At 30.4% G+C, this 25803-nt stretch overlaps 1 protein-coding gene across 1 annotated transcript in view; it reads right to left on the reverse strand.

The window, feature by feature from the left end:
• Positions 1 to 2531: 2531 nt before the first annotated feature.
• The window catches only part of LOC139514625 (WD repeat-containing protein 44-like), a 33777-nt gene continuing 10505 nt past the window's right edge, over positions 2532 to 25803 (reverse strand). The window contains exons 6-20 of the mRNA XM_071304071.1: positions 23024 to 23170; positions 21320 to 21472; positions 19452 to 19675; positions 18707 to 18780; positions 17405 to 17466; positions 16595 to 16672; positions 15736 to 15871; positions 14258 to 14328; positions 12455 to 12568; positions 11799 to 11921; positions 10356 to 10547; positions 7729 to 7830; positions 6981 to 7096; positions 4456 to 4583; positions 2532 to 3832 (exon numbers count right to left, since the gene is read on the reverse strand). Of these exons, the coding sequence (XP_071160172.1) occupies positions 3657 to 3832; positions 4456 to 4583; positions 6981 to 7096; positions 7729 to 7830; positions 10356 to 10547; positions 11799 to 11921; positions 12455 to 12568; positions 14258 to 14328; positions 15736 to 15871; positions 16595 to 16672; positions 17405 to 17466; positions 18707 to 18780; positions 19452 to 19675; positions 21320 to 21472; positions 23024 to 23170 (1896 nt within the window). The 3' untranslated portion in view covers positions 2532 to 3656. The remainder of the gene's footprint in view (positions 3833 to 4455; positions 4584 to 6980; positions 7097 to 7728; positions 7831 to 10355; positions 10548 to 11798; positions 11922 to 12454; positions 12569 to 14257; positions 14329 to 15735; positions 15872 to 16594; positions 16673 to 17404; positions 17467 to 18706; positions 18781 to 19451; positions 19676 to 21319; positions 21473 to 23023; positions 23171 to 25803) is intronic.

A 25803-nucleotide genomic window follows, 5' to 3' on the forward strand; every position in this document is an offset into this window, starting at 1 on the left:
TTGAATAAAAAGTATTTGTATTTGAGATTTATTAATATGTTATTCTTACACAAAGTAACTTTTTAAACATTAATGCTATACCCTTTTAGAATCTAAAAAATTGAAATAAAATGGTCCATTAGCTAAAGTCTTAAACAACTAACTAACATTTAAGTGAATTACTACTATGAAACCTATCTTAATTATTAAATTTCTTAATTTTAAAGAACAAATTTAGAAGGCAAATTATTATGAATTATATCAAATTTGAAAAAAAAAAATCTTCTGCTCCCTTGGGTGACTGACAGTACCCCCCCTTTTTACCCAACATATGTGACCATGCTTGACCATGCTATGCTACTTCTACTTAATGAAACTATATGGGCTATATGCCATTAAATCATACACTTGTGATTTGTCATGTATTACTACTGTTATGAAAATAAATCCAATGTTGTATGTAAACAAGTTAACTTTAAAAATGACAATGCCATAAGGGTAAAGATTTCACAAAAATGTAAAATCTGGCAAAATTGAATCATATCCAGTTTGATTATCTTTCCCTGGAATTAAAATGTTTAATTTTATTAAAGTTATCAACAAGACTAATGTTTTCTAATAAATAAAACAGAAAAATTGTGTACCACATTCTTAATGAATGCCTTATTCAAAGAGTTAAAATGTCTTTACAAATTGTATTTCTATGTTTATGGATTTACCTATGCTTGAAAATTTATTTAAAATAAAACAAAGTACTAAATCTAAATTGGCTCCAATTAAACATGCCCATTTTAACAATAATAATAAGACTGATACAGTAATGTTTTGTAAAGTACAAAAAAATCCACAATACTACTTGTGCGTCAACTCAAGTCATTACAACATTATCACAGACATATATATTGCACAGATACTTCAATAAAATGGACAACTCATAAGATACATATATAATCTTATAGAAATAATAACATTTATATCTGGAACAAACTAACTGACGTACACAGTCATACTTAATACAAACAAACTAGCTCAAAACTTAATTAATAAGTATAATTTAAGGAGGCTCGAGGGTATAAAAATTTCAGAAAAAATTAAACATTTGTTTTTTCACTACAAATTTGATTTATTACCTTTTGTAGTTGTTACTTTATCATATGGTACAAAAATCATTCAAAACAATCAATTCGTGTTGGCCCCAGATGACATTTAAAATGTATACATCATTGAAAAAGTTCCAAATTATCTCCCTTTGGTGGAAAAATGCCTTTTTTTGGCTTTAAAATTGAAATATCTTTTTTAACTCATCGGTGACATATATTTTTTAATATAATTTCCATATAAGCTGTACTTAAACTAAATTATTATAAAATTTGAGCGATTTCTGTAATAAATTTCTTTTTTTATTTCGATATTACCTATATTTCTCCTATTGCTTCAACCACCTTTACAAAAATGTATGCTTCTTTCGAAGGCAGATTGTGAGAGCAAATGAACGGTGACCCCACTTTTTTATTTTATTTTTCTATTAACTATAAGATAAAGTTCATTTATAGAAAAATATAGAGAAATCCTATATAAATGATTTAGACCCGCGAACCCCCTTAAATCATTTGGAATTGCCATTTTAATAGCCACAAGATACATATGTAATATGTTATAATACAGAAACAAGAAAAGTAATTTCTGGAAAAGATTAAATTACTCATAATATCTACAGTAATACTTAAAAACAAATAGGCTAGCTGTAATTAAATTTAACAATAAGTACAATTAAAATCATTTAAACTTACAGAAGCAAGTCATTTTAATAACATTGCACACAAAAAGTATTTAAAATTCTAGACAACTAAAAGTGATAGTAACAGAATTTTTTTTTAATGCCATGACAAATTATCATCTGGTTCTAAAAAACATGCAACAGTTGGTTTTTTTTAAATGAATTATAAGGAGTTTGGTGAATTTGCATATCATTTGACACCTTTTTTTTTAATTGAGATTGTATCTCCCACACATGATGATTGTTTTTCAAATTGTCAAGGACATTTGTGTTTAATCTTATACATGCAGCAATAAATAATAACATACCTGGATGAAACAATAATAAACATTCCTAACTTCAACTGTTTTTAAAGTGAAGTTAGTAAGACCAAAACAAATCCAAGAATTTGCTGAATTTACCCTTCAGTAATTCCAGTTAGTATACTGAATTTACCCTTCAGTAATTCCAGTTAGTATTCTGAATTTACCCTTCAGTAATTCCAGTTAGTACACTGAATTTACCCTTCAGTAATTCCAGTTAGTATACTGAACTATTTAAAAGGCAGTACATACAAGCTGAGCGGCAGTGACTGAGAAGCAAGTATGAACTGACATAAATATCATCAACTGAAGTATTAAGAACAGGCTTAAAATATAAGTTCTTTCATATGATCAACAAATTAACTGCTTCTCCTAAAAAAGGAAGGGATACAGTGAAAAAATACCCTTTCTTTATTTGTGTTAATGATACATAACTATAAATAATATTATAAATAATAAAATACCTGACAAAATGGTGTTTAAATTTTATTTTCTTAAAATTTTAACATTTTATACCAGGCATCAAAACGAGGGAGTACACTGGTTAACTACTGTCAGTCCGTCCATACCTCCCATAAAATTTTAGTAGAGTTTATTTCTGGAACTAAAAATCACAGCTTCCTGAAATTTGTTATATAAGCTTCATGTGAGCATTCATAACTGTGCAAAGCATTGCCAGATTATTTGCTCATCCACTTTCTATTTACTGAATACCTCTACATATTCTTCCACATTATACCGAATAAAAAATTATGTAGCATGATGTCTATTTATAGGTCATACCATAAATTTATTTATATTTTAAAATACAAAATTTCTCTCCCAGGGTAAAATGACATAATTTAACATTGATAAAAATCATGAAACAATTATTCAAGTTAGTACTACTTATTGAAAAAGATTGCATAATTAAAGAAAATATGTATTTCTAAAAAATGATAATTAATTAATTACTTTAGAAGATTTCTTAAATATTGAAGGACCATGACTAAAACATAAGAGCTACATAACAGTCTTCCGCTAAACGTTTGAATCCACAAGCTCGAAGCTCAATTTTATGAAAATTTAAGTTGGATTCTGTTGGCTTGTAGGGGAGAATTTTACAAGTAATTCTGCAAGCTATGGCTGTATGACTTGTGGCTAAGTATGAAGACCGACAAAATATGAAATTAATTATACACCATTATAGTCATGATTCTCTCAACTGCTATATCAAATTGGCAACAAAAATCTAAATGTTAAAACTGCAATACCAGTACTTTTTATCTTTAAAATAATCTGTGACATTTATTTTTTTGAATAAGCTTCTGTAATAAAACAATATCTTGTTCCGGAAAATTTCACTATCATAAAAGTACATTTGCTGTCTCAATCTGCTGAAATGGTCTTCTTTGGTGGCAGGCTTCTAATAAAAATAAAGTCAAACTTCTATATTAAAATGGTGAAAATGATCATTACTTTTATGATTTCACCTGGGATTTCTAATGCAATGTTCATGATTTCTCCTTAGAATTCTAATGCAATGTTCCTTTTCTTTAAGATTTCACCCTGGATTTCTAATGCAATGTTCCATTTCTTTGTGATATTTCCTGGGATTTCTAATGCATTGTTCCTTTTAAGTTTCTGACCACTTTTAATGCTCCAGTAAAATCTGCTGTAACCATGACTTCCCCTTCATCTTCATCTGAATCATCTGCATATTTCTTTTTATTATTTGGTTTCAGTAATGAAGGCTTGGGAGCAAAGATGGCTGCTGTCACAACAGCATTGTGAACTGCAAAATAAAAATATATAAAACAATATCGAAATAATGCCTTTTTTGCTACATTTGTTGTTAAATATTACAATTGCATAATTTTGAATTTCTTTCAAACAACAGAAATTGCAAGAAAATATATAATAGTACAGAATATTTATGTTTCAAGGTTAGCAACATGGGACCATGGTTCTATCTGAATATATTTTATCATACAATGTATTACAAATGTGGTGATATAATTTTAGGAAAAAAAGTGCTATTTCAAGTCACATGGTGCTAGTAGAAAAATTCTTATGCACTGACTTTGATTTATTTATTCACTTGTTTAAAGATTTCCTTTATTTTTTTGTTTTTTCTCTTAATCATTTCATTTGTGTGTGATGTGGAAATTAACTGTTTATTCTTGCATTAATTAGATAGAAAAATAGCAATTCAAAGATGCCATTTTACGAATGTCTCCTTCGTCAGAAAACAAATAAATGATGAAAAGGAATGTGTTTTTAACATAATTATATCATACAAAATTCACAACATATACAAATTTGTACCTTTATGTGCACTTATCATCATATAATTTTCTTTCTTGAAAGTTTTAACAACTATATATTTTTGATTTATCTGAGACTATAACGACCTACTCTTTATTGCTTCCCAGTAATCGTTACGATCTCTTCGAGCTGATGAAAATTTATAAAAATCATGATTCTGTTTCCAAATATATACAAACTGGTCCTCTGATCCACATATTATATATTTGGCCTTGGGACTGAAAATACAAATACATATAGGATAAATAATTTTCTTCACAGAAATTTATATTCATGTATTTTATTTCTGATGATACCACTGTCAAAAAGACAATTGAAAGACTGGAAATTATTCAATACTAGTTAATGCTATTGATTAAAAATTCTATTCATCCAACATCTAAGCTATCTGATCTGTGAAAATGATTAGTGATATACACATTGTATTTTGTTGTAAAAAAACAAAAAGTTTCATGAAAAGAAATTTATTGTAGATACATTAATGACTAAGTGTTTCAGGACTCTTGTCATTCCCTAACTAGAGGCTCTCAAGAGCCTGTGTCGCTCACCTTGGTCTATGTGCATATTAAACAATGGACACAGATAAATTCATGACAAAATTGTGTTTTGGTGATCATGATGTGTTTGTAGATCTTACTTTACTGGACATACTTCTTGCTACAGTTATCTGTATCTATAATGAACTTGGCCCAGTAATTATAGTGGAAAATTTATTCTACAAATTTACAAAAATTTACAAAACTTTATGAAAATTGTTAAAAAATAACTATAAAGGGCAATAACTCCTTAAGGGGTAACTTGACAATTTTGGTCATATTGACTTATTTGTAGATCTTACTTTGCTGAACATTATTGCTGTTTACAGTTTATCTCTATCTATTATAATATTCAAGATAATAACCAAAAACTGCAAAATTTCCTTAAAATTACTAATTCCGGGGCAGCAACCCAACAACAGGGTGTCTTTTTTGTCTGAAAATTTCAGGGCAGATAGATCTTAACCTGATAAACAATTTAACCTTGTCAGATTTGCTCTAAATACTTTGGTTTCAGAGATATAAGCCAAAATCTACATTTTACCCCTATGTTCTATTTTTAGCCATGGTGGCCATTTTGGTTGGTTGGCAGGGTCACGCCACACATTTTTTAAACTAGATACCCCAATGATGATTTTGGCCAAGTTTGGATTAATTTGGCCCAGTAGTTTCAGAGAAGAAGATTTTTTGTAAAAGATAACTAAGATTTACGAAAAATGGTTAAAAATTGACTATAAAGGGCAATAACTCCTAAAGGGGTCAACTGACCATTTCGGTCATGTTGATCTTTTTGTAAATCTTACTTTGCTGAACATTATTGCTGTTTACAGTTTATCTCTATCTATAATAATATTCAAGATAATAACCAAAAACAGTAAAATTTCCTTAAAATTGTCAATTCAGGGGCAGCAACCCAACAACGGGTAGTCCGATTCATCTGAAAATTTCAGGGCAAATAGATCTTGACCTGATAAACAACTTTACCCCATGTCAGATTTGCTCTAAATGCATTTTACCTCTATGTTCTATTTTTAGCCATGGTGGCCATCTTGGTTGATTGGCCGGGTCACCGGACACATTTTTTAAACTAGATACCCCAATGATGATTGTGGCCAAGTTTGGTTTGATTTGGCCTAGTAGTTTCAGAGGAGAAGATTTTTGTAAAAGTTAACGACGACGGACGACGACGGACGCAACGTGATGGGAAAAGCTCACTTGGCCCTTTGGGCCAGGTGAGCTAAAAAGTAGTCTTGAAAAAGAAGAATGTGTCCATAGTTCACAGATGCCCCTCTTGCACTATCAGTTTCATTGACAGTAAAACTGGGGTCAAAATTCTAATTTGGCATTAGATTAGAAATATCATATCATAGGGAACAATTGTACTACAATGTAACCTGTGTGATTCAACACAATGGGGGGGGGGGGGGGGACCAGAAAGAAATGTTGGATTTAGCAGGGTGTAGGAATACTGAGGTTTGTTCTGCAAGGATAAGCTTATTTTGGGACCATGAAAATGTGTCCGTTAAAGCAGGATGTTGAAATACTCAGTTGCCAGATTAGGCAGGTTACACTGTACATTTCAAGTTGATTAGACTTCAACTTCATCAAAAACTACCATGAAAAAAAACTTTAACTTGCAGCGGGACAGACTGATGAACGAACGAACACACAGACTGAAAAACATAATGCCCTTAAGTGGGGTATAAAAACAATGTAAAAATAAAGACAGAAATTTCAGAACAGTAGGCATCTTTACACAAAAAATGTATTATCAGGCTCATCTACTTTAAATATAATAAACATAGAACTTTTGAATCCTGGCACCTACTCCTGCACTTCTGAAATGGCATACTTAGTCCTACTACTAATGCTGCTTATTGGGGAGCTTAAATATCCTGTGTCTGCATCTGTAAGTGTTCTTGATGAATGTAAATACAGTAAAATGCCTTAGACACAAACAATTTATTAAGTTCATTTTATTTCTTTAGCACAGACAAGACACAAATATATTTCTATTCTAAGACAATACATGAATATATAATATTGTATTAAATCCCACAAACTAAGACTTGACATTACCTAAAACTTGCTTTAATCTGGCTGCTGTTGTTTGCACATCCTTTGTATTTACAGGTCAACATCTTATCTCGTAAATCATAAAGACGAATTCTTGAATCATTTGAAGTTACTAAAACCTGAAAAGCAACAATGAATCAAAACTATTTGTTAAATATAGAAAATAAATACGGGGAAAATGTGATGTATTAAGCAGTGTTTTCATTTTTTGATAATTTTCACACTGAGGTAAAATGCCACTGTAAAACTGTGTCTTGTTAAGGTTGGTAATGTCATTAGTAGGTAGCTTGTATATTGACCCAAATGGGATAAAATTAAGGGCTTGCAAGAAAAAGCTAAAACAAAACAAAAATATATCAGCAAACTTTGAGAATGAAATAGCAAATTTTTCCATTTGTAAAGGGGCATGACTCAAGAATGGTATAAGTGATGCCACCAAAACTCAAACTTGATCTGTGTTTTGTGGTTATAAGTATCGGGTATAAGTTTCATAACATTTGGTTGAGGCAAATAAAGTTAAGAAACAGAAATATATTTAGAAATGTACGTACAGAAGGACAAGAATAACACTTAATGCCCCTTTCACTGCAACAGGCTCATAATAGGACAGAGGCATCAAGAGTTTATTTTGAACCCTTGAAGAATGACAGAAATTGTGTGAAATAAATCACTGTTGACCAAAATACACTAATTGAATTGTATACATCTTATCTCTACAAGTGGAATATGCAAATTCTTTATTAATATTTACCTTATCTTCACCAGGGAGAGGTTCTATACCAGTGATTTTACTTCCTTTGGCATTTTTACCCCTCGTTGATCTTACATGGATCTGTGTATAATACTTTAATTGCTGTCAATATAAATCATGTATTTTAAAAGCATACAACCCGAAATCTGTATTATTTTCTTTTTGGATGAGTACATTGGCATTGAGGGTATTCTACTTGAATTTAAATATAGTCGAAATGCAACTCCATACCAATTAATATTGACCTATCATCATTTGATCTTATTAAATTGATCATATCAGTAACTTTGACAGTTGTTGAATTTGTAACTAGATGCTCTGCAGGGCACAGCTTTATACGAGCACAGAGGTAGAACCCTGAACAGTTATGGCAAGAATGGACATAACATTCAAGCTGGATACAGCTCTGAATTTGGATTGTGATTAAATAGTTGACACAGCATAGGTTTCTGACACAGAATGAATGTGGTCTAATGAACTTAAACCATTTTTTGGTTTTGAGCAATTCACTATGCTGTTGAATATTAATCCTCTCAAAAAAAATTATTTAATTTCTGAAATCTGAAATGAGAAAAATTGACTCCTCCCCCCTCAAAATTTTTTCTTTCACCTCCCCCTTTCCCTTATTCCAAAACTGATCTCAATTCAAATACTAATGGAGTTTGCAACAATAACTACTCATTTAAATGCATCATAAAATATTAAAATATAAAATGTCATACAGTCATGGTTAAAATTAATATTAATTAATAGTAACTTCTAAAAAAATAAATGGGGAATGTGTTCAAAGGAACACAGACGATGCCCCGCTAGCATATAACGTTATAAAGGGACATAACTTTAGACTGTAAAAGTGAAGCTGCCATAAATTGAACTTAAACTAAGTTTAGAGGTAATAAGCATTAATATACGCATTTCATTAAATTTAGTTGAGACAAACTTAAGTTAAGAGAACAGAAACTAAAAAATTCTTCAATTTTTCCACTTGTAAAGGGGCATAACCCTAGAATGGTAATCAAAGTGCTTGTAATCACTGAATGGTAAAGATTGCTTTAATTTATCAGTTGGTAGTAAAGTGAATATTGCATCGTATATTGTATATAGCATTACTTAAGTTGATTCAACTACTATTCTGGACAAAGAAAGATAACTCTAATTTTCAAAGAAGATTTCATAAGTATTGGTTTTAGGTGATTCAACAACCATTCGGGACAAAGAAAGATAACTCCAATTTGTTGTCTTAAAACTACAAAAATGCTTATTTTTTTGCCCTTTATTCCTAGACTGTTTGCCCAATAACCCTTAAAATATATCCCAACCTTCTACTTTTGGTATTGAACATTGTAGTACAATTTCAGAATAATTGAAATACTTATACACAACCTATTGTCCTGACACTAGATAAATGCTTTTTTTGGGGCCATAACCCCCAAAATCAATTCCAAGCTTCCTTATGTGTTTATAAACACAATGACTTATTCTTCTCACTACCAAACATTTATTTAAATTTTGTAGAGATCTGTTTGCATAAACTATGTTATTACACATGGAAAACAAATAGACATTTTTGTATGCTAATATACATCCATTGTCAACAAGGTTATAAAAATATGAAACTTTGTTATCTTTACTTCATTAATTGTCAGTAATATCCAAAAAAAAAAAATGCTTTAATCAAGTCAATCTTGTTATTATCCAATATGAGTAACTATGTTTTTTGATTATTTCAAAAGAGTAAATATATATACAAGAATATTTGTGAGCTATGTAAAAATAAGAAAACGTGGTATGATTGACAAAGAGACAATTATGAACCAGTGACCAAACAACATAGATTTATATCAGCCATCAGTTTAAAATTTCTATACTTGGTCAGTGACACTATTTTATATTTATCTGATGGAAGAAAATACATGAAAAATACTTAAGCTATCAACCAATCAAAATCATGGATATTTATATATTGTGTAATTATTTGAGAGAAAAAAAATGTTATACACTGGACGGGTATCATATGTTTAGTTCATATTGTCATCTGTAATTCATAAGTTTCAAAAGGAAGAATGAAAAAACTAACAAAACAGTAGATATAAACTGCTCTAATATTTTATGTATAGAAAATAAATATATCTTTAAACAAGAATGTGTCCATAGTACACGGATGCCCCACTCGCACTATAATTTTCCATGTTCTGTGGACTGTGAAATTGGTGTCAAAACTTGAATTTGGTACTAAATTAGAAAGATCATATCATAGGGAACATGTGTAGTAGGTTTCAAGTTGATTGGACATCAACTTCATCAAAAACTTTTACCTGAACTTCACACTATCATTTTCTATGGTCAGTGTACTGTGAAATTGGAGTCAAAACTTTAATTTGGTATCAAAATAAGAAAGATCATATCATGGGAAACATGTGTACTAAGTTTCAAGTTAATTGGACTCCAACTTCATCAAAAGCTACCTTAACCAAAAACTTAAACCTGAAGCAGGACAGACATACAAACAAACAGACGAACTAACAGACGGACAAACTAACGAACGTACGCACAGACCAGAAAACATAATGCCCCTCTACTATCTTGGGTGGGGCATAAAAATGTATAAACTACTTAATTTTACTAACCTCTGTAGTATAAAATATACATTTTCCGTCATAAGTGCCAACAACTGCTAGTTTACCATTCCTACAAAAGTTAGCTGTTGTAATTAGTGCTGAAGGACCCTGCACCTCGTTCCATAATGTCACCTTTTTGTCAGGTATATTCCACAGTCTCAATTTACCATCAAGTGAGCCACTCAGAAAATATCTGTCATCCTTTAAATATTGATAAAACATTATTGTAAAATATAAATTACTTTGTTCTGATAAATTCAGCCATTAAGCTGTGACTCTTTTAAACTTCAAAACTCTGAAAAATAAAATCAAACTATGCAACTCTTTATATAATATGTTATCTAAATGCCTAAAAATTGTGTATCTCAATTCATGCCAGGATATGTGTGGAAGCCAAAAATATAAAATATTTTAAGTTCTACAAGATGACTTCACTTTAATCATTCCAACCCTCAAGGAAAGAGTAACAGAAAATGCAAGATCTCTGGCATATACTAGTAATTCATATAAAAATCAATCCCATGCAATATATTATATTGTATGTGTTACTTCTCAGAAAAGAAAACTAAATAGTAGATTTTCTTTTAGCTTATGTGACCATTAGAGATAAATGGGAAATGTGTCCTTGGCACTCTGATACAGAGACAACACCCCTGCTTGCATATGACGTTAAAAAGCGAAATAACCCAAGAACAGTAAAAGTGACACTACCAAAATTTGTACTTGATCTCCGTTTTGAGGTAATAAGCATTGGATAAATGTTTCATAACATTTGGTTGAGGCAAATTAAAGTTGAAAAATGCAAACCAAAAATTCTTCAATTTTTCCATTTGTAAAAGGGCATAACTCTAGCACAGTAAAAATGAGGCAACATAATTCAAACTTGATTTGAATTGAATTTTGGTGTTTTAACACCTCTTTTAAGCACAACATTTAGGCTTTTTCGTGGTGGCCAGTTTTTATTGGTGGAGGAAGCTGGAGTGCCTGGAGAAAACCACCGACCTTCGATAAGAAAACTGACAATCCTAATCAATCAAGAATGGAGTCCAGTGCACCAGCACAAGCTGGGTTTAAACTCACAACCTCAGTATTGACTGGCTAGTGATTACAGTAATAACTAGTTAGACCACTCGGTCAAACTTGATTTGTGTTTTGTGATAATAAACATTGTGTATAAATTTTATAACATTTGATTGAGGCAAACTAATGTTAGAGAATATAAACCAATTTTGAGATGCACAAACGGACAAAAATAAAATTTAGAAAGTGTTTGTGAATATGGAATTTCTAAAGCACAAAGTGCAATGGTAAAGTCAATGTTTTGATATATAAAAACTCTAAGTTTGTTGAAAAAATACAACAGGTGGTGTATAAGTTAACAAACAGTAAAAATATAGGACCTAGTGATCAAATATACTAAAGCATTAATTAACGATTCTTATAACTCCTTACCTTTGGATGGAAGACAATAGACGTAACAAAGTCAATATGTTGGAAAGTACACAAACATTCTTTACGTGAGACGTGCCACAAACGTACTGTTTTATCCATAGAGGAAGACAAAATAAAGTGGTTCTGAAAAAATAAATAACATAATAAGTTCATCAAATCTGACATTTAATCTATCATTAAAGACATTTTTTTGTCTAGCTATACTATTCAGCTACTGTAACGGTTTTCATTTTCAAAATTTTGTTAGTACTTTGAAGTTACGAATCAGATCTACTCTAACATCGTAAGGTTAATTTTCTAGGCACTTTATATACCTTGCTTAACAAACATACTTTAGGTTTCATGAAACAATCCCCTAATTAATACTTTTACAAAGAGCACAATTTGACTTTTACTCTAGTCAGGGGCAATTCAGTACCTTGTAAATCAAAGAGATATGAAAAAGCCCATAGATGGGTGACATTGGTAAGCTGTTCCTGTTTTAGTTGTGGAACCCCTTGTGTAGAACATGGTTATTTCAAGAGGTAAATCCAATTTGGTGATGTCCAAACCAAGAAAAGAAAGACAGGATTGTAGCTACAAACAAATGAAAAATATCTTTGGTTTTCTGACATCTTTTCTATATGTCTATATCATATACATAAAACTTTATTTACTTTTGACCAGGAGACATCCAATACATCAGCAGTGTGTCCTCTAAATGTACAAAATGGTTTTGGCATGAATGGTGAGATTAAATCTTCAGGGTCATGACCTCCACTAGCTTGTTCCTGGTTAAAAAACATAAACATATATGTGTAAACAAAGTCTACTGAAAGGACATTAAAATAAATACAACTTTAAATATTATCTTTTCTACACTTTTGTTTTATTTAATAATAAAAATATCTATCAGATTTATATATCTTTTTTCATTCATTCAAATAGAGTTATTCTAAAGTTTTTAGAACAAGACTTTTTACTTAAGACACAACCTTCAAATGATTTTCATGACTCTCAAACAATTTTACATATTAAAATAGGATCATTAGATTGTACAATTACACATGAGATACCAAAATTTTAACAATATTAAAATTGTTTGAAAAATAACCAACTTATGTTACCACACACCATTAAGGTCAAGTTACAGTAAATGGGCTATGTCACAGATTTGAGTAAAATTTTGCATACAACTGTGGCTCGATGAACTCCAACTAAAAATCGAAAAAATAATGCATTTATCTCATTTATCATTTAAAATATTACTGATTGAATTCTTACAAAATTGGTGGGCATTTGTATAGAAAGCACATAAAATCGGCATAAAACCTTCTAAAATTTGTCTTAAAGTCGCCATATCTCTAATTCTACTCCATAGATTTTTCTTTAAAAACTATATGTTGTTGATACATAAATTACCGTTATAATGATGTAAAATAAAGATAGGGTCACCGACTTGGTTTTTACGGTATACATCATTCAATGTTGTGTTCTTTGTGAAAAAATCCTATAAAACGTCGAAATAATCGTAACGTCGCCGTGTTGCAGGCCGTAAAACGTTGATTTTTGACGTTTTTCACCACCAACAAGGTGAAAAAATGATTATTAGACAAAAAACGAAGTCGGTGACCCTATCTTTATTTTGCATCAATATAACGGAATTTTATGTGTCAACAACATACAGTTTTTATAGAAAAATCTATGGAGTAGAATAAAAGATTTGGTGATTTTAAGACAAATTTTGTATGTTTTTTCGCTGATTGTATGTGCTTTCTATACAAATATTCACCCATATTAAAGAAATCCATCTGCAATATTTCAGATAATAAAAGAGATAAATGCATTATTTTTTCGATTGTCAGTTGTAGTTCACCGAGCCAAGATTGTATGCAAAATTTGAGCAAAATCTGCGACATAGCCCATTTACTGTTCCTTGACCTTAAATCTACAAATGTAGCAGCGTTGGTCTTATCCAAATCAATCAATCAATCAATCAATCAATCAATCAATCAATCAATCAAACTAATTAATCTAATATCATGTCAAACTAACATTAAGAAACACTTCCATCTCATATAAGATGGTAGATCGTTGAAGACGGTATGTTGTCCACTAGATTTATATTTGTGTTGGTGGAATGCTGTCTCATGGGCCTATGCCCCACATCTTCTTTCATTTATATATCTATAATAACAGCTAATTAATTCAAAGACAAAAGTACAAATAAAATAACAGCTAATTAATTCAAAGACAAAAGTACAAATAAAATAACAGCTAATTAATTCAAAGACAAAAGTACAAATAAAATAACAGCTTTTCTTTTGATTTTCAGAAGAAAAAAACATTTGACATCTTTTATTGGATGATTATATATAATTATTAACGTTGTAAGGTAAAATAAAACAAACTGTCTGAAGTTACCCAGCTGTCCTAACCAAAATAATTTAAAGTATTTGAGTCAGTTTAAGATAACTTACCAGTAATTCTCCAGAACTACCAGAGAGAAATGAATTAAGACTTTCTTGTGATGGAGCAGGTGATATAGTGACTGAAATAGAATAAACAAACATTGGAAACAAGGGCACTTATGTTTATATAGTGCTTTATAAAACAGACAGTATTTGATCATGTTTGCTGTTTAAAGCTTTTATAAAATAAAGATTATTTGTTGGTTGCATAATGTTAATAATGTTAAGTGGCAGATATTTCATGTATATCCAAGATGAGAATGAAATAGCACATTATTTACGTATGTGCCTGTCCCAAGTAAGCAGCCTGTAATTCAGTGGTTGTCGTTTGCTTATGTGTTACATATTTGTATTTCGTTCATTTTTTTACATAAATAAGGCCGTTAGTTTTCTCGTTTGAATTGTTTTACATTGTCTTATTGGGGCCTTTTATAGCGCTGACTATGCGGTATGGGCTTTGCTCATTGTTGAAGGCCATACAGTGACCTATAGTTGTTAATGTCGGTGTCATTTTGGTCTTTTGTGGATAGTTGTCTCATTGACAATCATACTACATTTTCTTTTTTATATAGAGTGCCTTATAAAAAAAACCTCTAAGGCGCTGTACACTCAGCATGGTAATTAAAACAAAGACAAAAACATAAAACATACACTGTGTTAGATTCAAGTACTTACATCAAATATAAAACAAAAATACCTACCATAATATAAAAGGTGGATACAAAAAAAAAAACATTGTAAAACAACAAATATATTATCAGTTATGACCTAGTATAAGCTAGAGTCCTTAATTTCAATATCATTCTTAATACAAAAGTATGATCCTTCTAACTTTTCCAAACAATCCTATAATCAGACAGACATAAAGCTACTGTAAATTTAGAAATCATTGCATGCATATATATTTGCGATTTTGTCATTATAGACTGTTATACCACTGTCCCAGGTTAGGGGAGGGTTGGGATCCGCTAACATGTTTAACCCCGCCACATTATTTATGTATGTGCCTGTCCCAAGTCAGGAAACTGTAATTCAGTGGTTGTCGTTTATTTATGAGTTACATATTTGTTTTTCGTTCATTTTTTATATAAATAATTTAGTTTTCTCGTTTGAATTGTTTTACATTGTCATATCGGGGCCTTTTATAGCTGACTATGTGGTATGTGCTTTGCTCATTGTTGAAGGCCTTACGGTGACCTATAGTTGTTAATGTCTGTGTTATTTTGCTCTCTTGTGGACAGTTGTCTCATTGGCAATCATACCACATCTTCTTTTTTATATTAAATGCTATTTGAATCATTGGCAATCATACCACATCTTCTTTTTTATATAAAATGCTATTTGAATTTTTGCGATATTGAGAAAAATGTTATAAAATATTTTCAAAATGGAAGTTTAAATTATTGTGATTATAACCCTGTCAGATTTTCCCCAATAATAAAAACATCGCAATAATATCTGAATTAACAGTATCTGATAACACTTACCATCTGCATATTTTTGTTTCATATCATTGAAATAAGTAAAAGCAGATTTGAGCACCCAAATCCTCAGTGTGTTATCTTGTCCTCCTGTAGCCAATAGTCTACCACAGGGAGAGAATTTCATGATCCATACAGCACCCTATCAACAAATATTTAACATGAAAATTAATTAAAATATTGCCATCTTTATGGATGTTATTGTTTTTCACTAATCAATATGCATATTATTAACATATCATAAAAGTTGAAAACAAGAAACTTCCTTAAAATTTTCTATGAAATCATTGTTTTACTTTTGTAATGTAAATATTTGTAGTTTGCCAAAATAATCTTGGTGTAAAGGGTTTTCAATTCCTGGTTTCAGATTTCACATTCTGGACAGATATTCCTTCAACTTCTGATTTGGGTTTTGATTAACCATAAAGTCAATGCAAAACTATCTATGTACATCATTATCTACGATAACAATTATGTTATTATTCAATTTCATATCTAAAATATTGTGCGACTCATTCCTTTTCTTTTAAAAATAAGCCAGAAAAGCATAAGTTCAGGAACAAAATAAGCTAAAAATATTGAAAGGGCATGGGGCTCCTTACCAAGATATATGAATTTAAAATATGGTGGGGAAAAGCTGACTTGGACTATTACCTTATATTTGCATTGGTATTATTTGGGTCTCAAATCAAAAGATTTTTTTTTTTTAAACTGCTTAAATTTGGGCAAATGACCTTTACTTTTATGCTATTAAATCTTACATGAAAAGATAAAAGTGTGTTATGGGGCAAACTATTTTACATCTGTATTGCATGGATTCAGAATTTTTATTATACAATCCTCACCATCTTTTATACAAACTTACAGTATGGACACCTGTCATGTCTTGTAACAGTTGTAGTTTATCAAAGTCATGCTGCATTTTACTGGTTTTGGCTTTAATCTGAAATTAATTAACATATATATACATCAGGAATTCCTTTGACCTTTTATATTAATATCATAACCTGTATGATCAACTGAAAAATGTGTCATAAGTTTATATGTTTAGAACCCAACAGATTATCTGTAAATTTCAAAAGATTTGTTATGGTTTTTAGGCATATCCTGCAAGTAAATGGATCCAAATTTTGAAGGAAAAGGGAGGTAATTCTCATGGCTTTTTTAAATTATGTTTCAGGAGGTTGAATACTGAAAGTGAGACTAAAACCCTCCATACTCACCTATTATTGTAGTGACATGACATATATCAAAGCAGAGAGAAGAAATTGTTAGTGTGTCATGAAAATCTAAAAAAATCCAAGAATTTTCGTAAAAAAAAAAGAATAAAGCATGGACAAACAAAACAGCCTGTTTTTGTATAACCCATAAAAGTACTCTGAAAAGGGGTATGGGGTATAAAAGGACAAAGCTGATTTTTTGTCTATGGAAAATCAATTGCAAATTTACTTTGTAAATGTATTCAGTATATTGCCAAAATTTAGCAACTTGTACATGTATAGCTTGGAATGACTGTGTTACATTTAATGCATATTTACTTGTACATGTATAGCTTGGAATGACTGCGTTACATTTAATGCATATTTACTTGTACTTCATTATCTTATCAATATTTGATATAAATTTTTAAAAAGTAAAGTAATTGTGATCAAGTGATCAACCATTAAACACTAACCTTGAACATTTTACCATCAAATATTATTTCCTGTTCAACTGCAGTTTCTTCCATGTGTAAAACTGTAAAGTAAAATGTATAAAATTAGGTACTGTCTAAAAAAAGAAACTAAAGCATTGGACCAGTGAGAGCACTAATAAAACCAGATTGACTGACGACCAGTGTTTTTATAACCCCTAAAATTTGTTGCAGGGAGGAAAATAATTCTTCAACGTTATTTTGAGTGTTTAGGAATTGATTTAAAATATCATATTTATTTTTCAAAGTACTTTATCTTTTCAATTTAACCAACAAGAAAAAATGTTTGAATAAATTATTCAACAAGAGAAAATTTGTTCTCAAAACATAAAAATATTTTTATTGCTATCATTCTCATGGTAAAACAATAAAAAATCAGTCAGCATAACTATGGTTTACTGGTTTTAAGGCTTTCAGTTTTTACTGTGTCCTCCATTAAATCATTTATATAACATTACAGCCAATTTCATTGTAGAGAAAGGTAGACTACATGGTTAGCTTGCATGTAAGCTGAACTGTGAAGTCATTCTTAGGTTAGGTAAACTATTCTCCTTTAAGAGTAGACTAGTCAGACAGATAATTAATCTATCTTTCTGTAAGACTAGACTACATCGAAAAGAGGGTAGTATACTTTTCCTAATAATTACTTCACAGTTCAGCTAACAAGCAAGCTAACTAAGGATTCTACCTTTTCCTACACACTTAAGGTGGCTCATGGGTACAAAAATTTTAGCAAAAAATTAAACCTTTATTTTTTCATTACAAATTTTATTTATTACACTATTAGTTGTTACTTTATGATATGGTACAAAAAACAACCCAAAAAAATTATTTGGTTTGGCCCCAGATGACTTTAAAAATTGAAAAAGCTCCAAATTATCTCCCTTTGGTGCAAAAATGCCATTTTTTGGCCTTAAATTTGAAATATCTTTTTTAACTCATCGGTGACCTATATTTTTTATTATTGTTTTCAAATAAGCTGTACATAAACTAAATAATTGTAAAATTTAAGCGATTTCTTATATTAGGTTATTTTTTTATTTCGATATTTCCTCTTTTTCTCCTATTAGGTCAACAGAAAAAAAGGACATTAACAAAAATGTATGCTTCTTCTAGAGGCAGATTTTAGCTTAAATGAACGGTGACCCCATTTTTTTATTTCATTTTTCTTTTAAGTATATGATAAAGTTCAATTATGAAAAAATATAGCGAAATCCTATATTAGAAAAAAAAATTCATTTATACCCAGGAGCCCCCTTAAAGCAATCAGCTATAAAACCTCACCTTGGTCTGCTACTGACTTAAGTCTGTTGGTTGTGCGGTCTATTTTCTTTCCTAACATTTTCCTTAATCTAGACCTATAATTAAAAAAGAAAAACTTTTTTTTTTATCTGTATAGCAATGTTACAATTAGTTTTTATTCAGAATTTAGAAGATTTTCCAAGAATGTCAGCAGAGTAGTGTAAAGGAGGGGCAAATTGAAATTCTATACAAATTTATTTAGAAATTTTCTGTCAAATATTGGCTAAAATTATTCAAAATCTTATGCATAGTGGTCCAAAATGAAAATCCTTTTCATCCCAGCTCCCACTAACTTGTTTCTAAGATAGCACTCATACCATCTTATCGGTCACCAAATTTCAATGTGATCAGATAAATTACAATTGTAGACAAGAAATATTCTGAATCCATAAAATTGAGCCAATTATCTTTCTAACTGCCTTGGTGTACATGGTGTACCAATAATTTTACCAAATGAAAATAATATCTCGTGAAAATAATTACGCAAAATGAAAAGTTGGATTAAAAATTATGTGAATTTATCTCTCCCCGACTTGTTTTGGTCTTCCTGTTAAGATAGGTGTTGTTTCTAAGATTTCTTTCTATTTGTTTTGTGCGACTATTACAGATAATGCGGAGGCTGCACTGTTAATAGACAATTACAATCAGACATGAATGAATTATCATATATAATACTTGTATTCCAATAATTGTAACAAGCTCATTCTTATCATTGGTGGAATCTTACTTTTTTTTCTTTGAACCATTTTCCTCCGAGAGTGACATTGTTTCACTCATCATGTCCCCGTCTATACTCTCTGTGTCTCCAGTATGATCTCGGTATTCCTTAGTTAGTCTCATAATATGTAAAGATAATGGATTCATTCCCTTTGGTATCTTATCTTCTGCTACACTAAGGGGAACTTCTTCTCCTGTGTCCAAGTTCACTACCATTACAGCATCTAAAATTTCCTGTAATCATAATAACTTTTTTAATTTGATTTGGTACAAATTTTAATTATCATTTAGAATAGATAATGAAAAGTAAAGCAATCATATATAATAATTTGTTAACACTGTATATGTCTAGTCTGCTTTGAACTAAATTGAAAGAAGAAAGCAAACAAAATGTATCATATACATCTAGAAGGCAATACATGTACATGCTAGGTTGATATCACTTAATAAGATAACTACTTGAAGTACTTCTAAAAAGGTCCTGATATTTAAACCTGATACTGGACATTAAACTGACGATACACTGTAGGTCTAGGCTTTCAGTGTTCTCCACGAGGATTTTTTATGCTGACCTATATGTTTAAATTAAGTGAATATTCAATTTACATCAGCTTTGTTAAAAGTGATGTTTGTTGGACAAAGGAGCATAAATAAGGCATAAATCTGTATGTTTTAAGGTATAAATCTGTATGTTTTAATGCTTAAAATAGCAATTCTCTGTAGCCACCAACCAAGTTGAGGCACACATAGTCTCAGATTTGCTTGAAATTTTGTTTGTTGGTTACTATTGATAAACAAACAAGAAATATGTTGTTTTTGTTTATGTCTCTGTTGCAACAACTACAGATCTCCTTGGATTTTGCCTCAAAAATGCATAATTTGACGAACAAAAATGACACTCAAGTTTAGTGCTTATTAGGTGCCATTTTTGATAAAAAGACATCACAGGTAAGAATATCTGATGGAATTCAGATAAAAAATTGTACCATGCACACCTTTATTTACTTTTATAACTGATTTAAAGTCATATGAAACGAGTGAGTGGTGAAAAATAATGTTTATCCAATTCTTGAACCAATGCATGTATATATCATAAACTTAGTCCTCTGTGCACGATTTTATCATTTTTTACACAAATATATCGTATAATCGTCAATTTTTTTCTATCCGTCTGTTATGATTTAACAAATATGGCTGTTCATTAAATGCTGTTTTTTTAAGCCGAAGTTGACCGATTGTCACCATATAGTAAACAAATAACAAAAAGCATGGGTATTGAGCACGTGTTTAGCATGTACAATCAGATAATTGTTTATTTTAATGACAGATCCATGCATATTGTGATTACCGGATTTTTACGAGGAGGGTTACGCTCAGGTCACTATGCATACGAAAAATATGTCGGCGAATTGCTTCCTGGAAGCAAGCAATTAAAAATAAGTAAACGTCTTCTAAATGTGGACAAATTAAAGAATTTTCCACAGAAAAAAGTATATGTACATAAGTTGTATAATGAAAGCTTTCTATTTAGTTATTAAAAACATATGCATATTTTTTTTTAATTTGAGGTTTCTTATGACTTTAACATTTTGACTAAGTTTCAGGAAAATGGGTGACTATGCATACATATATTAGAAATGGTTAGTGGTTACAGAGAATTACTCCTACTACTTTACTCTTTGTTACTGAAAACCAGTAGAAAATGATAACAACGAAAAAGTGAATGCTTTTGTGACATTCAAAATCTCTGTAAAGGAAGAGAAGAAAAGTTCAGTTTGAAAGTCATTTGGAATATGATATATATTTATTAACACCATTTAGATATATGTCAGACCACTAGAAATTGAGTTAGGCCTATACATCTGTACATTTAGTTACCTGATCTGTTAACAGACGACCAGAATTTGAGCGAGGTCGATACACTTGTAAATTAGAACTTGGAGATGATTCAGAGTCTGATGAAATCTTTAATCTGTCATCTGACTTAAAGAATCTTGGTTTGTCTGAGTTAATGGCATGTCCATCTACATCCTATAAAAGAAATCATGTTGTAAGGCTGACTTTAAACAATAAAGTTGACAATGTATACATAGTCTACCTCAAATCAGTGTACTCTAAAGTTTTGTCTATCTGAATGACTTGAGATACCAAAATAGCAGATATGGCCCTATGCCTCTATTAACAACTATATGCATATTATATGTATAATGTAGATTCATTATTATTCATGGGATATATAAAAATATGAATTTTTAATAGGCTTGTATGCACACTTTGGCAAAACCATGAAATGATTTTCCCTCAATCCTAGAAACTTAGTACCCAAACAATAAACTTAACCTGAAATATCAGAATGAAAGAATTCTATCATGCCAACCTCTATGCTCATTATTTTTTTATAACATAAGTGGCCTTGGTGGCCAAGCAGTCTAAGTAGTTCTACTACTGAAATCACTAGCCAGTCAACACTGAGGTTGTGAATTGGAACCCCACTCATGCAGGGGCACTTGACTCCAAACTTAGTTGACTAGGATTGTCAGTTTTCGTATCATGGCCAGTGGTTTTCCCCAGGCACCCTGGCTTTCTCCACCCATAAAAACTGACCTCCACACTATAGCCCAAAAGTGGCGCTTAAAAAACCCACCAACAATCAATCAATCAATCAGTATAACATGTGTCAGCAATATAATTGTTAATATCTTTATACTGATGAGCATTAGCGTTAATCGAATTACAAGTGATATATTGTTTTTCACAAATCTTTTGTTATAAACTAGTCTGTTAGTTTTCTTGTTTGAATTTTTTTTACATTTTGTCATGTTGGGACCTTTTATAATTGCCTATACAGTATGCGTTTATCTCATTGTTGAAAATGTACAGTGGCCTAAAATTACTTTTATCCACTTATATCACATCTCTTTTTTTATAAACAAGGTATTTACATCTTTAATTATGCACAAAACAATAAACAAACAAGAATGTGTCCTTAGTACACACATGCCTCATCTGCACTATCATTTTCTATGTTCAGTATACCGTGAAAATGGGGTAAAATCTCTAATTTGGCGTTAAATTAGAAAGATCATATCATAGGGAACATGTGTACTAAGTTTCAAGTTGATTGGACTTCAACTTCATCAAAAACTACCTCGACCGAAAACTTTAACCTGAAGCAGGCTGAACAGACAGACGAACGGACAGACGAGCGAACAGATGATCAAACGGATGGATGAACGAACAGATGCACAGATCAGAAAACATGATGCCCATAAATGGGGCATAAAAACAAATATGATAAACAGCAATCATTGAAAAGAAACAACTAGAAGACATGTTGTTCATCTGATTTGAGAAGCATTTAAAGAGAACCTTCCAATCACCATTCCTTTCCAATTTATTAATTGTTGTCCAAGTCTCTGAGAAGATGAAAAATGAAAGTTTACAGACATCCGAAGATAATCACAGATGCCAAGTGATAGCAATACTTAGGTGAGCTCAGAAAGTGTTTCGCCAGTTCATATATGTACTATAAACAGTAAAATCCTTTAGTATAAACACAGTAAATATAACATTTCTGCATACTTCAGTTCTGATATGGCGTCCACCACCTAAGGCACTTTGAAGATCTAACGTGAATTCTAAATCTCTGGTCAATTTATCAACAGTTGAGGTAGGCGTAGGTAAAGTTAGAGATGTACGATTGCTCCACTCTGAAGGACTGTCTGAAAGCTGTGAAAACAATAGTATTAATAGATATCTATGCTTATTTTTAACAAGGAAATCAAAACATTCTAGTACTTAAAGCCACAATATACTTTTATTAACTTCTTAAAACCAACAAAAAGAAAACACAGTAAATACTATAATAATAAAAATGAGATAGCAGATAAACTCTGTGTTTCATAAATTCAAATTATATATACATATTGTGTCTATTTTGATTAACAAATAAACCAAATTCTAGTGAATCTTTGTTGAAGCAAACTTTCTTATTCTTAAAGTTATTCTTTGTTAAGCTTTTTTTTTTTTTTAAACAAAACAAGAAATCTTTCTATTGCAAGCTATTGGAAAATTCAATTAAGACCATTTCTTTTATTTCTATTGACAATTTTTGTTTTTTTCCCCTTTATTTTTATCTTCATAACAGATTTATGAGAATAAAAAATTAACAAAAACTACTGTTGCCTCTAACTTATTTATAGAACTTCATAAAGTTATGTCTTTCCTTCTTGTCTGTAGAAGAGCTTGGCATTGACTGAAAATTTTGCTACAAAATGAATGTTCACTATGTATGCAAACTTAGACAACATTTGACTTTATAACCAGTCTACAGTCATGACAGTTGAAACTTGGAATGGGCACAGACTGATTTTAAATGGATCTAGTCAAATTGAAAATGTCTGAAACCAATGTTTCTTTCATTTTCTCTTGATGTCTCAGATAATAATGTTGATTATTTTAAATCACTTTAAATTGATAGATAGCTGTTGCAGAGGAAAATTTAAATTAATAAAAAAAATCCATGAGCTACAGTGAACAATCGTTTTCCCCAAAAAATTGAAACAATTACAAAATAATCTAAGTTTCCTCTATTCCAAAATGAACACTATTAGCAACATTTATAAGTAGCTTTCTTATCTGTGCATTCAATGTAAGTTCTATATAACTAGAGGCATGAATTGGTCATCTAGCAAGGATGTGCCATATAACATGTATAAGTACAAATGTATATTAAAAAAAAATGATTGGATAAAAATTTGCTATACAAAAACTTTAAATTTTTAAATAAAATAAATAATATATTAATTGTAGATCTTTTTAAGATAAATTGACAATAGTTCAAACAAAAGGTTTAATGACAGTTTTGCTCATTAGAATTATTTGGTTATCTTTTAATGCTGACAATTGTTGCAGTATACTTTGTTTTCTATTTATTACGGTAAAGTTTTCAATTTAATAGGCTAAAATGACAAAAGTGGTAAAAGAAGTCCCATTCAAAGACAAGAACTCCGGTTCAGTCATTTCATGGTTTCTGTCTTATTTTAAGAAGTCATCTGATAATTTTGGTAGAAATTGATAGAAGAAAGATTTGGGTTTAAAAAAATAATTAATATCAAGGATATAACAATTGGCAACCAAAGATATTGATAACCTATATCTAAGGCTAACAAAACAGGTCTTGCCTTATTGACTCTGAGACAAGTCAAATTGTAAAGCTCTAAATTTAATACATGTAGAGATAGTGTTTTCACCAGAATGGAAATAGCAACACAGCAATACAAAAAGTTATAACACAGCATTAATTAAAGATGTTTTTAAATGTATTAAAACCAGAAAAATTGACAAAATAGACACTTCATCAATAATAAGACGAAACAAGATCAGTTACTATTATTACTGATGACCTTTTTAATAAGAATTTTAAATAATAGAGACTCGTTAGCTTTGAAAGGACAAAATAAAGTTGGTACATGTATGTGTGAACTGTAATATAGTTATTAATGGATTGAGAGAGCTACCTTTTCCCTTCCATGTTCATGAATGAAAAAAAAAGATTTTTTTTTTTATTGTACTTCATGTATTTAAAATATATAGATTCTAAATAGTTTAAAACAGTTATTTATTTTGACTATAAATAATATTATCTTTTGGTTATGTATTAAATATTGGGAATTTTCTATTTCCTTAAGCACATATAGCATATATATTTTAGCTTCACACTTTTTATCTTCATTTGAAAATAATCAGAAATGCAGTCATAGTTCAGTTCAATCATAATTTTTCATCAAAGGTTTCTTCATATAGACCATAAGCAACTGCATTCTTTAAATATAAAGAACAAATAACATGTATACATTTTTCATAATTCTGTGGCAATTTAACCCTTTCTTCACACATTGTGTAAAACAATTTAATTAAAGTGTGGTTGCCAATGATCTCAGAAGATGATTGAATGAGTTTACGGGTCATGACTTTATAGGCTCACTGAATGATTCAAAATATTATAACATGTGTTAATTAAATTGACGACCTTGTGGTATGTGGAAGGAGGTGGAAGAGATTTTGGATTATCAAAAGTGAAAATTGATTTCATAATCATTAGAGAAACAGATTATTACATATATTTGTAGTAAGTTGAGGATTATTGGATTTATCACATCTTGATAGTTAAATGATCAATTTTTGAGGTCCTCGCCAAGGCTCAGTCTTTAAAATTGGATAATTTAACTAATTCATGTTAGCCATGGTTTATTGGAGATTGACTCTGGTTGCATTGTTTGTGTAAAATTTGAAACCCTTGCCTTTTGTTTGGGATTAAACTTTGGCAAATGATGCAATACCTGTGATAAAATCTTTAATAA

Source organism: Mytilus edulis, chromosome 3 (assembly GCF_963676685.1).
Source record: "Mytilus edulis chromosome 3, xbMytEdul2.2, whole genome shotgun sequence".
In the NCBI taxonomy this organism is placed as follows: domain Eukaryota; kingdom Metazoa; phylum Mollusca; class Bivalvia; order Mytilida; family Mytilidae; genus Mytilus; species Mytilus edulis.